The sequence below is a fragment of the Ylistrum balloti genome, unplaced genomic scaffold (genome assembly GCF_031769215.1).
Source record: "Ylistrum balloti isolate Yb309-2 unplaced genomic scaffold, AGI_CSIRO_Ybal_v1 Utg369626, whole genome shotgun sequence".
Taxonomy (NCBI): Eukaryota; Metazoa; Mollusca; class Bivalvia; order Pectinida; family Pectinidae; genus Ylistrum; species Ylistrum balloti.
The window spans coordinates 1,395,356-1,412,500 of NW_026781894.1; the positions used below are offsets into that span (position 1 = coordinate 1,395,356).

A 17,145-nucleotide genomic window follows, 5' to 3' on the forward strand; every position below is an offset into this window, starting at 1 on the left:
TCAGGAAATCCGAACTTTGTGAAAGGGTGATTAGAGGGAGGAATACAGAAAACCATTTTTTATCTGTCCGCGATAGAGTAAGCCTTTTGTTATAACTTAAGAAAAAGTAAGATCTTAGTAAAACATGCGTTATATGGAGTGGGTCCAGGAAGTCCGTGTTATATTTCCGCGGTATAGTAATGCCCAAGTAAAACGTCAGTGAGACGGAGTGAGTCAAGGAAGTCCGTGTTATATTTCCGCGATGTAGTAAGGCCCTAGTAAAACGTCAGTGAGACGGAGTGAGTCAAGGAAGTCCGTTTTATAATTCCGCGATGTAGTAAGGCCCTAGTAAAACGTCAGTGAGACGGAGTGAGTCAAGGAAGTCCGTGTTATATTTCCGCGGTATTGTAATGCCCTAGTAAAACGTTCATTAGACGGAGTAAGTTCAGGAAGTTCGTACTCGGTATATTAAGCCCCATGAAAAAAGTCCTGTAGTCGAAATAAGTCATGATGGATCACGTGAATGGTCGCTTGTTTTGTCGTTTGAATTGAAGGGATATTCCACAAAAGCTATGAATTTATAAGTTGCTTTTTACGAAAATTGTATAGAATTATCTACTTATGGTCGTATGGAAATCGTACACCTGATTTTACTATTTAAAAAAATATGTATGATACTTAATTTGCGAAAAACTATCTATATTAAGATCGATTTACAAGCGTTCGTGCGGCCTAGATTGCATCATATTAGTGTTATGTTGTTATTAGTCGCACGGAATGAAATATTTGTGTAAATTATGAAATCAACAGAAAGAGCCTGATGAAGTAAAGATCACAACTTCAACAGAAATGTTAGTAAACTGCACACACACTTATGTATTTACTAAAATACTCTGCATAAACTCTACATGGTATGAACCAGGGATCGTTCAGTTCCGGATTTTCTGATGCGCTATATTTAGACGGTCTTACTATTGGCTGGGACTCTTCCTACCAATTTCGACTGACAAAACTGACCAAAGAAGAAATGTTTTAATGCTAACAAGAGTTATTAGAATAAGTTCTTAAAAGGTACAGATCGGCTGGAAACTTTTAAAAATTAAGTTATGTCAGGGCTCGGAAATCTACAGGGGTAGGACTCGAAAATACATTTTGTTTAATCTACAATTGTCAACATATGTCGAGATTTATTTTTCATAAAGTACAGTTACAGTTATATTCATTGGTGACACATAGTTTTATTAAAAATTAGGATATACAAAATGCAGTGACTTGTTTGATGTCTTAGCACAGATTCTTTTGCACTACTATTTTGTTTAAAATAAGCTAACTCAAATAACTTTATCAGACTCCAAATCATTGTACTCTTCAATGGATTATGTTTGTATGTGTCGGACGCTTACATTCAGATCATCTAAGTGTGTGCTAAAATTTGATAAATGATTTATCACGTTCACGTGGTCTCATGACGATGTAAAAATAATCACAACACGTTCAGCACAAACCTTACGACACATACGCCGAAACAGGTCCGTGAACGTCAATAAGTTACAATAAAGATATACATAATATTGGGTGAACATATTAATGTTGCTCTCAAAATATAAACAACATATTTACTCACGAAACCTTAGGAGAAATGCAGGGAGAATCAGGTGCTCTTGAAAGGTAAGCATCTTCTGCTTCATCGAGGACAAGTGCTTTGCAAATCTTTGTCACTCAATATCAGAACAGGCTTACTACAACGAAACCATGAGGAAATAATGGGGAGCATCGAATATATCTAGTTAAAAATGGCACATGGAAATGAAATGGAACATTATTCCATGAGATCATGATGGTGAGTTTAAGATTACCGAATGTCGTCATCAAACTGCATCTCTCGAAATATTGTGTTGTGCGTTATCTGTCAACATACTGTACGGACACAAAGTGTTATTGGAAGCACCAACATGGATATCGAATAAACAATGACATGTCTATAAGTGTTGCGAGGCAGCGGTTATCATCTAGAATTGGTAGATAAGAAGATAAAAAACGAAATCATTACGCTTACCATACATTTCGTGCATTGGTAAAACATCCCTTTTGCTTATTATTTTTGATTAGTCAAACTTGTTACATGAAATATTGTAAAATTTGAAATGTAAGTAAGAGGCAACCAATTTAATATATATATCGTTTCATAATTTGCAGCGGATATCTTAAACAGATAAAAGATCATTATATCTTACCTTCAAACTAGGAAAAAAAATATTGTTTGTGAAAATAAGTTGATTTGTAATTTGAGGTCGCGGAGTACAAAGAGGTATTTACATTACGTAATAGTGGCGAATCTCTCATCCAGAAATGACTTATGGTGTATCGGTATATCTGTTTCTTCATAGAATTATGCAAACGTCAGCCACCAGAAAACCACCTATCAATATGTAAGCAGAATTCGTGGACTGACAGAACGAAGTGAACATCATCATGCTTGCGTTGTTTTCCCCATAAAGCACTTGTTAGTGATGATAAGGGCCTAAATCACCAAGCGAAGGAGGCAAGTGAGGAAAATCAGAATTAGATACAAGAAATTTCTAACGTGTAGGTAGAGAGATTGAGATTTCAAAAGCACCGATATGATCGTGTATATTTTGTACCGTATTGCTATTAAAATTAATTAAAACTTGACCTCCTGTGATATTCTTAACAGTTTTCAGTCAGAAAAAAGCTTAATCGAAACATATCATAGTTTTTTTTTGTTTTTGTTTTTTGTTTGACAAATTAAGCATTGAACATTGCTTTTGTGGATTTCATGAAGTGATGAATTGAGATGCTCTTGAGACAAATTTAACAAACTGTGAAGGGACGTCTTCAGAGCAATTCGATTCATCACCCCTTGAAATTGACAAGAACAAGATTCAGTTCTTAATGTTTAGTTAAGACGGTTTGTTTTCAATATTTTTTATCAAATCCAAGTCTACAATTTCTAGCACTGGCGCAAATCTAATTGATTGATTCAAAAAATGTATCGCAACATTTTAGACGAAAGGATGATCAAACACTATATTTATGAACATGTTCCGAAAGCTACTCTGAAGAAGCACTGAGTTCTCTGTCTGTCTACCGTTTCGCTTCGAACTCGGCTACAGTCATTTTGAATTGTAATGGCGTGTTTAATGGCCCGTCTTATATATTCAATAGCATCAAGAACTAAGGAAAGCAACATTGCTTTATCAGGATCGCATAGTGGACGCTCTTGGTCTTGTTCGAGATTTTTCAGGCAGGGGAAGGTTAAAAAAATAATTGCTTGCTATTATGTAGCAGACGACAATATTTGCAAGGTCTCATGTAGATAGTTAAAATCAAATCTGTTCTGCTAACATATACCATGTCACATTTTGACTTATCTAATAGTTATCATATATCATTTGTCTTTATAAATTTATATTCTGTAAATCTGGAGCAAAGTTGATTACATTTATTTAAAGTTTAGTATTGAACATGTGTGATGGTTCTCTCCCCTTACAACATCTGTCAATGACGTAGTCATAGGCCTGGTTCAATGTTAATCTGGTCCATTACATAGACAAATAACAGCCTCAATTTGGTAATTTCATTGAGTCCAACTTGAGTAGAAATTGAAATCTAAGACAATATCAATCAACTACAACATTAAATTTATACATACTTCTGATCATATATAGTGCCAACTTTATCACTTATGGACATCGAATACAAGTGACTTTTTGGTGATTTTGTTTGTTGTAGTAAGAGACATATTCTTACAATGTATGAACCATTATCTATTTGATGACAATTAAATTACCGTTCTCCTGACTTTTTTGTGTAGCAGTCTTCCTCTCACGATGTATCATGAGTCAATGGCATAATCGTGTTGTTGGCGTAGGTATGTTATATAATCGAAACTGTTTAATTAACGATGTAAACGAACAGCTTCTTTCCTCGAATGATTTATTCTGCTGTTGCAAGTCACAAAACAGGGGCCGATGAACCTGTATCATGTGCAAAATATAGATATACAAAACGAGAATAGTGTAATGTACTCCTATCTTCCGGAATCATTTTTTTTCAAATCAGACATCATCTAGCCCATTTGTAAGATTATACAAAAGATACACAAGTAAACAACACTTTTTTTATAATTTATGGTAAGATACAGTAGAGCTAACAAATAAATTCAGCTGTATCATACAGCTGTGTCGTCCTGCTTATACTCGTCATTGATGCTAAGTGCAAAAATATGATGCATTTGAAGTGACTAAGGGAAACTTAGTTATCAAAAGAAAGGTCGAAATGTAGACAGGAAGGTGCAGCAGCCCAATCATTTAATAAATCACGTATTTTTTTCCATTTGTCACCTAATTGAAAGTCAATGACATTTCAATATTTTTGTTTATACCGCTAATTTGATTATCATAATCCAAGACAATTATATATTTGTTACCAAGGAATTGTTTTAGATGATTGTCCTACAGATGATTGATGCAGATTACAGCTTGTTTTCACGGACTTGCATTTCTTGACAAATTATTCAACTATGAGGTTTTAACCTATGATAATGAAGGATAAAATCTCCTGAAAGAGGGTCACAGAGTTGCATGATTTTCGAAGAAGAATTATTCTGAACAGTACGGTGAAATTCAGTTATGATTTAAACTAGTTTGAGATTCTTTTGGCGTTTACTCAACACAACTGTAAATGACACTTTAACGTCTGTGGACGACACAACCAATCTTACGCTAATCCATGAATGTGACAAAAGGGCTGACATTCCTCTAGTTACATGTCGTCAATGAAGGATATTCATGCCATGAACATATGTGTTATTGAATGATTTGCTACATAATAAAAGATGATTACGACATGTTAAAAGGTATGTATTCAACTAATTATATACAAATAAAAAATAGTAGAAAAAAAATAGGGTCACATTTGTGTATCACAATACGATGAAGGCCGGTTAAGGAACAGGTACCTAATCTAATATCTCATTTAAAAGCTCATTGTTTTTGTTGGACACAAGGAAATCTTATACTACTACAATACTGCTCTATGTATAGTAGGAGTTCAATTATGAATAATAGTGTCGCAATTAATTACACATGGTACCCTTCAATGGCTGTCATTTGCTCGTAAACATATTAGTGTATATCGTACATCTGTATACAACAGGGCTGTTTTTTAAATACACGTAGAATTCATTTAGGTGTGTACACTGGAGCTGTAGTACGTTAATCTTGTAATGGTGGATCGGGGTATATAGGGCATGCCGACTGATATATAACTGGTAGGTAACTTCTCACAGACTGGAATAAACACGTCATAAATTTATTAAATGTTAAGATATAGTTTAAGTCATTAGCTGCATTAGTATATATATATATATAATGTGATGATGTATTCGTTTTAAGAGTTTGTATTTAAGGGTAATTCACGCATTTTCTGTAAGGTAGGGGAGATTGTTTTGTTATTGTTACCTAACAATATATTGATTGATTCAGCGACTTAATAAGGATATGATGAAATCGAGATGCTTCCGTCGAAACACTTATGGTTGTCTATGGATAATTCCTTTCTAAGGAATTTCATGTTGCAAATTAGGTATAGCTATTAGAATAATTATTTCATTTAGTACATAAATTATTACAATAACGATTATCTGAATATTACACATGAGACACACAGAAACATTAAATCCAAATAACGAATTGTTTATTATAGCAACAGTAATGTTATAACGATGTAGATACTTGTAGCTATAGTTTACAGTAAATAACAACAGTAAGACCAAGGGTTGCAACAAGCACGCATTATACATTTAAATGTGACACAGATATTATACAATACCTCGTTAGAGGTGGTCCCTTTGTTATATCGATTATCGGCAACTGTTCATAAAACACAAATGTTCACGGTCGTCAACCATGAATAGCAAGACTGTTTAAGAATGCCCGATTACCATTGATATCCGGAACATAACAATAGCTTTCTGACAAGAAGTATTTGAAGAGTCAATAGTTTGAATTAACATACATGATATATTGTTTAATGTAAATGCAGTGTTTATACAGTCGAATTGAATTCCTTAACGTGTGATTGTTTTCAAAGTAACTTCTCTCTGGTGAAGAGAAAAAACATAGGCAGGGCAGAAAACCCGATATCAGATAACTGAATGGTAGATTCAAGCCTGATCTAAACAACACAGGGCAATTTTGAAATATCTGCATATATACAACTGTTATTGCTACTGTTACTATTGATTACATCATAACATCGTTACCAAGTCATTAATACAATCACCTGAAGATGGCCGCTAGGTCTGAAATGTTAGCGAACTACCGTGATGATAACATTTTTTTAATTATATAGATATTTATGTACATATATATGTGTGTGTATTTCAGGTTCAGGACTTGTGGATGTCGGACAAGATAGAGGAGATGTTCAATGAGAAAAAGAATAGATACGCTCTCCAGCAGATTGTTGCATCCAATCCGTCGTCCTTGGCGTTGAGGGATGTGACATATTGTGTGCAAAGGCGCATCGGACCATGGTGGAAAGGGTTGTGCTGTCGGTCAAAACAACCGAAAAAAGTCCTTCGAAATATCAACCTCCACTTTGGAGAGGAACTCACAGCCATTCTAGGAAGTTCTGGTAACATTTTGAAACGAAATGTTTTCTGAATATAGCATCAATGAAAGCGATATCAATTCTTTTTTGGGGGGAAATGGAAAATGTTTGACGATTGCGAAGAAAATAGTAGTTCTTACAAAAATGTACTCTTTTCATATATATATATGACACTCAATCTTAATAAATGCGGGATATCGAGTAAAAGAGAATAAATAGAGTGATATGCATAAGCCTAATGAAAATGAAGTTAAGGAGACATATTATTAATTGTATATAAAGACTCTATCTTATTGCCGTAACGTTATTTAATTATAACATGAAAACTAGTATTTGTTTACTAGGTAAAATGTGCAGATGTGTGTAGTTTGGGTCTTGTAGTCTCGTTGTGAAAACTTGTCTTGACACAGAAAGGTGTAAACGTGTGTTGACTCCTTCTTATGATAATTAAGGAGCGCTGTTTACAATAGAAACCCATAATATACTTAATATACATTTAATGTATAGAAATAAAATACCTGACCAGGAACTTGTCACTCGCCGATATGTTCTAAATATTATAATGCTAGACTTTAAATGTATTTACTTAAGTCACGGAAAAAAACTTTTCTATTGATTTGCCAATTTCTTCAAACGGCAACTGTTCGCACGTTTCTTCATAGCTCTGGGAATTACGGCGCATTTAGCAGGGTTTTTTTTTTGTATATACATAACCATTTATCATATGATATTTTGTCATGCATTTTAATTAATTGAAAAAAGTGAATATATATCAAACCGTTAAAAGAAGGAAAGGAAAATGAATATAAAAGGCATTCTAAGTTTAGATTGACATTGTTCAGAAATCAACATCAATTAATATATAGTACATGTACATTATTCCACTACCTAGGACAGGACAAAGCATCGTAACAAAGGCGATACCTCTATTAGAGATGTATATATCTTGGTTATCATCCTGATCCGTTATTTTTCTTGAATCGCACTTTATAATACATTAACCTTAGACCTCAAAATTGATAGTTATTAATTTACATCAGTCTGTTGCCATATATTGTAATAAAAAGACTATTGTCATTGTTTTAGGTGCCGGGAAGTCATCCTTGCTGGATATTCTTTCTTTGCGTGTTGATGGCAAGGTGACAGGGTCAGTGGTCCTGAATGGCCAAAAATGTACAGAAAGCAACACAAGGGGAAACATTGCCTACGTGATACAATATGATCGTCTACTTCCTAACCTAACAGTGAGAGAGACTCTGACCTACGCCGCGTACCTTCGGATGCCAGGAGACTCGACACATCAACAAGTGGAAGAAAAGGTGACTATTTATCTCGAGACAGTTTGTACTGTAATAGTGTTTTGAAGTTTGTTAATGAATAACGTTTTCACATTTTGTAAAAACATAATGATTTCCTGCTTCTCATGGTTATATAATGTTGACAATTCTGACTACCTAGGTAAGTGTCATTATATAGATTGTTATATAGCTTGTAACAATATATGGTGTAGTATCATCCCGTTTTCCTCTGTACAGGTTGACAAAATAATACATCAGATGGGATTGTCCACTGTCGCTGATACCAAGATTGGGGGTACCATTGTCAGAGGAATATCAGGAGGCGAAAAGCGTCGAGTGACCATCGGTGTACAACTACTTCAGGATGCTAGTATGTGATCGCCTTCAAAAATAATCTAATATGAGTAGGAAAAGAATATTTATACCGAAAACATATTTTGAGAAAAGTGTTCATCATTTCAAATGACATTTTAGTATAAATTGTAAGATATAAATCTATAATTAACCGATAGACTCTCTTTATGTTTTACATTTTTCTTGTAACAATGCCTGAAATACTTCATCGTGTTCCTTTTGACATGATAACATACTTTCATCATAACATACTATTACAGAAGTTCTCTTGCTGGATGAGCCTACTACTGGACTAGACAGCTGTACAGCCAAGTCCCTAATGAGTAGGCTACGAACAATAGCCGAGTCTGGAACCTCAGTATTGGTGACTATTCATCAGCCGGGGTCAGGTCTCTTTCAGCTCTTTCACAAGATTTGCCTACTGAGCAACGGCGTTTTGGCTTTTGCTGGAACTCCAAGCGAAATGTTGGATTTCTACACCAATGCAGGCTTCCCTTGTCCTAAATTTAGTAATCCCCTCGACTTCTACGGTGAGATTTTCATGATCAGTTGTTTAAAACAGCTTTAACTTACCTAAATTATTTCTTATAAAAAGTGTTGATATTGACCTTTATTGGTACTGGCACCGCGTTTTCTTTTTTTTTTTTTTTTTTTTTTGTTTATTTATTTTATTATTATTATTTTCTTTTTTGTATTGTTTTCTCATTTTTTTTAATTACTTCTATCTATTAATGAACGAAATAGATGAAAGCAGTTAGACTGGTTAAGATCAGGGAACAGGCTGCACATTACCGCCTTTCTGAAAATAACAAAGGAATATCGAATGGTTTGATATGCCTAGTGTTTTCATTGAATTGGTACTGCAGGTGTTTATCAATGAAGCATACATACACTTCCATTTAATAATTGATAACCTTGAATCTTGATAGGATTGAGATATCCACATCTTTAAAGCTTATGTATTTCTTTTACCGCCGTTTCATTATTTTCATCTGGTATATATACCTATGTGTTTTGCCGAGCTCCATTTAATATCATCATGGTGACCTGTAGTTTGTATTTTACAGTTGATCTGGTGAGTGTTGATAGACGAGACATGAAACGAGAGCAAAAGAGTGAGGACGTTTTAAAAGAATTAATGAATCAATTTTTGTCATCTCCCGAACACGCCACTTTAAACAAAAAAGTGTACGCGGACAACACAAATGATGATGACTGGCAGCAATCGTCCGTCCGCAGTCCGACTCCTTTTCGGATACTGACAACACTCCTAAAGTAAGTGAAAGGTTTATGAATAATTCTTTCCTAATAGCAAGAAGAGCGTTGATTCACCTGCATAATATTCAATTAAATAGCAATGAAAAACACTATTTCTTTTATTCTTAAGTTGTATTCTTCCTAAGTTTTTAAAAAATATTTTCCATTTACACTACACATACTTCAATGAAACAGCTTACATACATTTGTGTGCCGACATAAAAGTTCCCTGTAATTCAGAGCTCTAAAACATCCTCTACTAAACCTCTCTGGTTTCTTATAAAGATGATTTCACACTTAACGCATAGTTACGATGTTTCATCCACAATTCTTTATATCATCGCATCATTTCTCGATTTTCAATTGACAAACAAACTCATAACACAGGATTTCAAACAAGGTTGATGACAATTATGAGGAAGTTTTATGGTCGTCAAAAAGATATAATTTAAAAATATTTTACTTCTTCCGTCGTTATGAAGCTGGACGTGTTTGAAGCTTGTTAGTCTACTTGTTGGTTGTTATTCACCTTGTTCTAATTTGAGAACGTGACATCAATACAAGAATTGACACGGCGGGTATAGTCAAAGAAGCAGAAGACGCTTATCCCCCGGAACACCTGGTCTTATTCTTTCATCTTTCATTTGTTCACATTTTGCCCTATTTTATCGCATTTGAGTTTGGATGATGACTATGTTCACATGTTGATATTTTTCTTGTTGCCTTTTTCTAATTCTAAAGACGGATGACTGTGAACGTTTTCCGAGATCGTTCATCATACTGCACACGATTGTTTGTGCTGAGTTTGTTCATTCCGTTTATCTGCACCTTCCTTGGCAAACTCAGGGTTGACCAGTCGAGCATTCAGGACAGAGTTGGACTGATGTACCAAACCCTCATGGTTCCTCCCTACGTGTCTGCCTTCAACACTGCCTTTCTGTGTACGTATGTTGATATTAACTGTTTGCTGGGTACTAATTTGGTGGGCGTTTACATTAGGTGTTACTGCGTACTAATGTCAGTATCTGTTGAGATTTGATGTTTACTGGGTACTAATGTCGGTACCTGTTGACATTTGATGTTTACTGGGTACTAATGCCTGTAAGAAGGGTTTATTACATTCATTTTTACTCCCAACAATTACATCAATCTTGTCGTGGTCATATCATAAAACTCTCCTCTAATTACACAGATTTTTATTCCTGAATGATATTATTTGTTATCTATAAGAAGTGACTTTCTGTGTGCTACTGTTACTTTCCAGCAGTTGATGACAGACATAGTGACGGCTGTCTCTAATTTCGCTTCTCTTCTTTCTGATTGGTTCATACGCAACATATTTGTTTTTGTGTCGCAATTACTTTATCGCATCTTTAAGTTGTTGTTTTATAATTGTAAGGTGACAAATAGAGGTGTCCGAGAACATCTTTGTGACCAACATTAAAAAGTTATTAACGGAAAAATAAGTTATTTTTTTACTTAAATGTAACAAAATCGGTCTTTTCAAAATTGTAGAAATGTTACGAATATGTTTTGATAGAGTGAAATTAACATTATTCTGATACACGTGTAAATTAATATACACTTTCACTGCTCCTCGTTATCTACAGTTCCCTCCCTGAGAGATGTATACTTCCGGGAATACAAGGATGGCCTCTACTCGCCCCTCACCTTCATCACTGCTTACATGATGCACGCAATACCATTTCACTTTGTGGCCTCAATTTTCTTTAGCTCAATTATATATTGGTGAGTTAAACGTGATTTCGCTCTTGATTTATTTTCTCGTCTGTACAAACAAAATGCAAATCAGAAGTTACAGTTAAGAGATATTTTTACGTTATTTTATTTTTATTATTATTTTATTTCCATGCTTGATAAAAATCTAGTAAATGGAACGTAATCATGAATAATGCTGTGCCACAAGTGTAGATATAACAATATCCTGAATTTTATCGTTATGATAATGTTTGTTTGTTGGGGAGTTCCAAAGTTAAATAATAACGTATGCAACCCATTGACAAAACTTCGCTTGATTATACAATGTCGAGATAGTTATAATTTGGAATTAAATTTTCACACTTCTTTCAATCATTACAGGGTGACAGGTCTGACACCGACCCCGGACAAATTCATTATCTTTTTGTGTCTTGTGTTTTTCCTACACGTGGTCGGTGAGATCCTGACAGTGGGTGCTATGACGGTATTTATGAACGGTCAAATGGCAGTTAATATTGTCACGCTCATTCTCACGGCATCACTCCTGTTTGGATCTGGACTTCTAAGGTACGTCATCACAACGAAACTTATTACACTTGTTAAGAAACAAAAATAAACTAGCTGGCTCTGTGTACCTATAGCTGTGTTATAAATAAATATTCATTTGTGTCACGTCATGAATTGAATTTGCATTTCATTCATAAATAAATTTTCATTTCTTTGTGTGTGGTACACAAACATAATGAAATCTTAGTGATATGAGAAGGAGGATAACTCTGATTTGATTTTCGCAGGAGTATTGACACAATGATTGACCCTCTTCGCTGGCTGGGCTGGTTAACGATACATAAATATGCTACAGAAATCCTGGTGGTCAATGAATTCCAAGGTCTCCAACTTATTTGTGAAGACACAGGTAATATTTATATAATTCAAATTTATTTTGTGCTTACCAAAATACAGTTCATATATAATTCAAGTGATATTAATTTTACATTTTTTAGCTTCGTGTTAGTATCACAAATATTTTTGAGAAGTTTTTTTCCTGTTATGAAAACGTTTCATATTCAGCATACAAAGTATAATGAAATATATTCGTGTTAATTGCTTTGCTATTGTACAACTTCAGTCTATTTGATTTTATTTAGCTTTTTATGTCAATACTCTATTTCAAATGAAGCTAGACATACCATGGTGATATCTATTTTTTTTTATATATATCTCGTATCAAAAACTCGTGAACCAAAATACTGTTACTTTTGTTTGTTTTTCTCTTTACAGATAAATGTCAGTTCCAAACAGGGGATGATTACCTGACCATGTTTTTCCCTAACGCTGTAAATAATCTTGGTCGGAACGTTGGCGTTTTAGTAGGATATCTCCTTATAGTTATCATATTTACTATAATCGTGTTAAAAATCAGAGGTGTACCAAATGTTCATTAACAGCAAGCAAGTAATTATTTATATATATATATGATGTGCTTCTACCAACAATGCGATGTGTACTTAAAATGTAATGTAAGAACATTTTTTCATTGTTTTGTTAACAAAACATGTCAACAAGCTATATTTGTGTCTTTGTTATCTCTAGTTTTATTTCTGGGCAGGAATATGACACTTTATATCTATAACAAGTAAATGGTTGCATTCCAGATGTGATTATACACACGAGTTTAATAACTATGTTTTTACACGCATTAGTTATGTAAGTTTACATTCCTGTTGATAACCGACAATCAAATCTAGGTCAGATTACACTATATAAGATATGGTATCTATCAGAAAAATATATACTATTATCACATTCCGATTACAAAGTTAGTGGTTATATTTAGTCATGAGGAAAATGTTTAAAGTTCAAGCGGAATATAAAATACAAATCACGGAATAACCATGGGATAATCCTAGCCTATACATTGTTCACGGCTAATAAATCTGTGACCATATCACATAATAACCATGGGATAGTCCTAGCCTATACATTGTTCACGGCTAATAAATCTGTGACCATATCACATAATAACCATGGGATAGTCCTAGCCTATACATTGTTCTCGTCAAATAAATATGTGACCATATCACATAATAACCATGGGATAGTCCTAGCCTATACATTGTTCACGGCTAATAAATCTGTGACTATATCGCATAATAACCATGGGATAGTCCTAGCCTATACATTGTTCACGGCTAATAAATCTGTGACCATATCACATAATAACCATGGGATAGTCCTAGCCTATACATTGTTCACGGCAAATCAATCTGTGACCATATCGCATAATAACCATGGGATAGTCCTAGCCTATACATTGTTCACGGCAAATAAAAATTGTGTCCTTAACGGGTTGTCGTGATGACAACATTATTTTGAAAGGGGGAGGGGGGCTCCTTGTAGTAACTGGGGCGATCTCATTGAAACACACGAGCGGTCCATCCAGCCATCCAGAGCAATTAGGGTAAATTGCCTTGCCAGCGGACGCAAACACGTCAGCGTAAACCTGACCCTTGCTAAGTTACCTTCGCAAACGTTCAAACCGAATGAGCTAAGGCACCTCCTTCACACACCCAAACACACATACACCACCACCACCACACCCTCACCCTCACTCACATACAGAAAAAACATAGCTGAAGGGTACACATTAATAAGAAAGAACGGAAAATGCTTATTGCTTATCAACCACACTTAATACTTAAAACCAATTGTTAGAAATGAAAATAGATTAATATCAAAGTGTAACTATTCTAGAACAATCTAGAAACAAGCTTATATTAATCAATCTTTTGGCCCGCTTGGAAGTGCGCAAGGGGTTTCACAATGGGAGAAACCGGAGTACCAGGGAGAAAATCCGGGTGGTCGGGAAGGTGACCCTCGCCATGGGATCTTGTGAAACACCAGCGGCCTAAATAGCATAAATCGGGAGTCTTCTCATTATATGCCGGCGGTATAGATAATATACATATGTCTATATAGCATACATCAAAAGTCTACTGGGCTTATACAAGTGGTCTAAATGGTACATACTTTAAGTCTACTTGTCACTCTGTATAACATGATCTAAACAACAGACACCGCGTGTCAACTGGTGTACACCATGGTGTTAACAGCATAGTCAACAAGCATGTTATACATTGCACTTGTTTAAGTTAGGCAAAACACGATGTTCAGCATATATGTAATAAAACGATTAAACTGTTATAGCATCTTTAAGACGCTTTTCATTGGCACGTCTCTGCACTCAGCGAACAGCGTCAAAAACTTGAGGCCAGTTTATAAGCACTTCTAATAAGTTCTCTAAAGTGTTTCATGAAAACACGAACTAACGGAGATCAAAATTTCTTACTTTGCTGCTTATAGCAATGAACGAGTCGGAAGGAGCATCAGGAAAGAGATGTATAGTCTTTGAAGGCGATCGTTTAGCAAAAAAGTCTTCATACCCCATTAACATCAATGTACCGATGTGTTTGTAGGACAAGCTCCCTATGTATGGTTCTCTTACAGACGAACTGCTGACCAGTGAGTGAAGCTGTGTCAGTAAACCTTTAATGAGAGGCCGTATACTGTCTTTCGCGTCATCTTGATCGTTCTGTATTTCTAGTTGGATATTTAAATGTGTTAACATGATGTTGGGTTCGATGAATACCCTATTTGTTTTCGTTGCCGTTGCTTGTAAGTGCGACAACACAAATTGCAGTACATGGTCCAGGTAACATGTGACATGCAATTTAGACAAAGTCAACCCAATACAACGGTCACGGGTTTCCATTAGCGACACGTTTCTAAGTATTGTTTTAACATTGGTAAAGTCTTTTCTGAGGTAGCTTTCGAATGCATCGAATACCATTATGTTCACTATTTGTTCATTTTCATTGTTTATAGTTAGTTCTTTATTCGAATGCATACTTTCCGAACAATTTCGAAATAGACAAAACCTCGATTTGAGATATATATCCTGCGAAAGTGAATGGATCTGTGGCGCAAGCATTGGTATGATTTTTTTGACAAACTCATCGCAAAGATAACTGTCGTCTCCATCGTCTAGCAAGGTGTTTTGCAGCGCAGTAACACACTGTTGCAGTGTCCCTTCTCTATGGTTTTCGAGAAGAGAGTGAGACGTCATACTATGAAGTCGAGTCAGATAGCCGCTGATGTACCCCTCTGCAACGCCTTCTTCTGATTTGATTTCCAAAACCCTTTCGACCTCTTCAATCCATTCCTTCATTTCCAGAGATTCATCTACAACACAATCGAAGGATATGGTCGTCTTGATCTTTCCTACCATTTCTTCCTTGATAGTGAGGAATCTTTCCCGGAGAGCACTTATCATGGTATCGTCCATCTTGTCGAAGGGGAAAATGTTACAATCTGGAACGAAAAAGTGTTTGATCGTTCCTTCGTTAAGACATGTCTCCAAGGATCCAAGCAACTCAAGAACAAAAGCAAGTGGTTGGATTGTATCCCATTCTTCGGGTGTTTTTGTTTCACATTTCCAAAACAGCAGTGTTTTCAGATGGTAGGATGAAAATGTATCCAGCTCTTCCAAAAAGCATTTGAAAATAAACTTCGCAAGTCCAAATAATTGTCGAATTCGTGGTTTGTACTCGGCGATACGATCAAAACATGCTTTTTCTACGAAGACAAATGAAAGTCTCCACTCAATATCCGATTGTTGAGACCTTCGGTTGCCGGTAGGAACTACATAAAGAGACACGGAATCTACGATCGTTTGTTTCCATTTGTTTCCAAACATAGGGTTAGCTGGAAACCTACTCAACCAATGCAATGCTTCCTTTGTCCATTCGGTCAATTGTAGACATGGCACGGCGTCAGTTTCATTTTTAGCTCCCTGAACTGCAATACTGGGACTTGTTTTCTTCTGTGCTTCACGTTTCATTTCAAATCCACACTTTTTCACAACGATCTCTTTAAAGATACTTGGTAACAGGATGTGATACTCTTCTGATATATCACAAGATGATGTAAATGCATCTTCAAATATTGGTTTGTAATGGTCATGTGACAGCAAAAATGTTTTCATCGATGGCGCCACAAGCAAAATACCGTAAGCATTTCTGGCATCTGGACATTGACAACTTGGTTTAAAATATATATTAGAAGTCTCTGATCGGCAGGCATCAATTTTAATACCTGATACTTCAAATTTGTAGTCGACATCACATTTACCCTGCGGTGGAAGCATGCGCAATTGGCGTTCGACTCGGCTTCCGGCTCTGTGATGTAGAATAATGGACGATGAACGTAATTTATTCCAAATAACATGATGCATAATACGTATATTGTAAACTGTCTGTTGATATTTGTCCAGAATACACAGATAACCTTCACAAATTCTGTTAAAATGTTGTGTAATTTTTGTTGAAAGTATCGGTGGCATTATGCTGAAAGACAACAGATTATGTCACTTGTAAGCAGCCGTATCATCTTTATTCATATATATTACATAAAAAGTCAATTAGAAGAATTGTTTAATATGAGAGACGTAGATTAAATGAAATATAAATGTAGATAATGCAGTTCAATTGAATAACATGTGTATGTGATGTTACATACCAATATTTGTAAAGTGATATTTTTTATTGTGGTAAATGATTTGTACAACACTGAGTTCAATGCTTTTACTAAGTCCACTTCATTTAAAAAAAAAAAAAAAAAAAAGAGATCAGCACGAAGTTCAATGTTTTAAGGTAATTATATTTTGAATGCAAGCAGATAATAAAGTATATAGACATTATTCACACTTTGTAAGCCAACAAAGGGATAATGTGTTCTGACAGTAGTCACTATTCCAGAGGTAACAGTCAACATATACAAATTAGACAACTTTACGCGTGAACGTCTCGTTTAACGATCGGCATTTAAATCGCAAAAGAAAATA

At 35.2% G+C, this 17,145-nt stretch overlaps 1 protein-coding gene across 1 annotated transcript; it reads left to right on the forward strand.

The window, feature by feature from the left end:
- Positions 1–1,813: 1,813 nt before the first annotated feature.
- Positions 1,814–12,688, forward strand: LOC132551349 (ATP-binding cassette sub-family G member 5-like). Its single transcript, XM_060215489.1, has 11 exons — positions 1,814–1,819; positions 6,390–6,639; positions 7,702–7,934; positions 8,151–8,283; positions 8,528–8,797; positions 9,335–9,542; positions 10,266–10,465; positions 11,135–11,273; positions 11,625–11,810; positions 12,038–12,159; positions 12,525–12,688. Exons 1-11 carry the CDS (start codon positions 1,814–1,816, stop codon positions 12,686–12,688), a joined length of 1,911 nt encoding a protein of 636 aa, XP_060071472.1.
- The last annotated feature ends 4,457 nt before the right edge of the window (positions 12,689–17,145 follow it).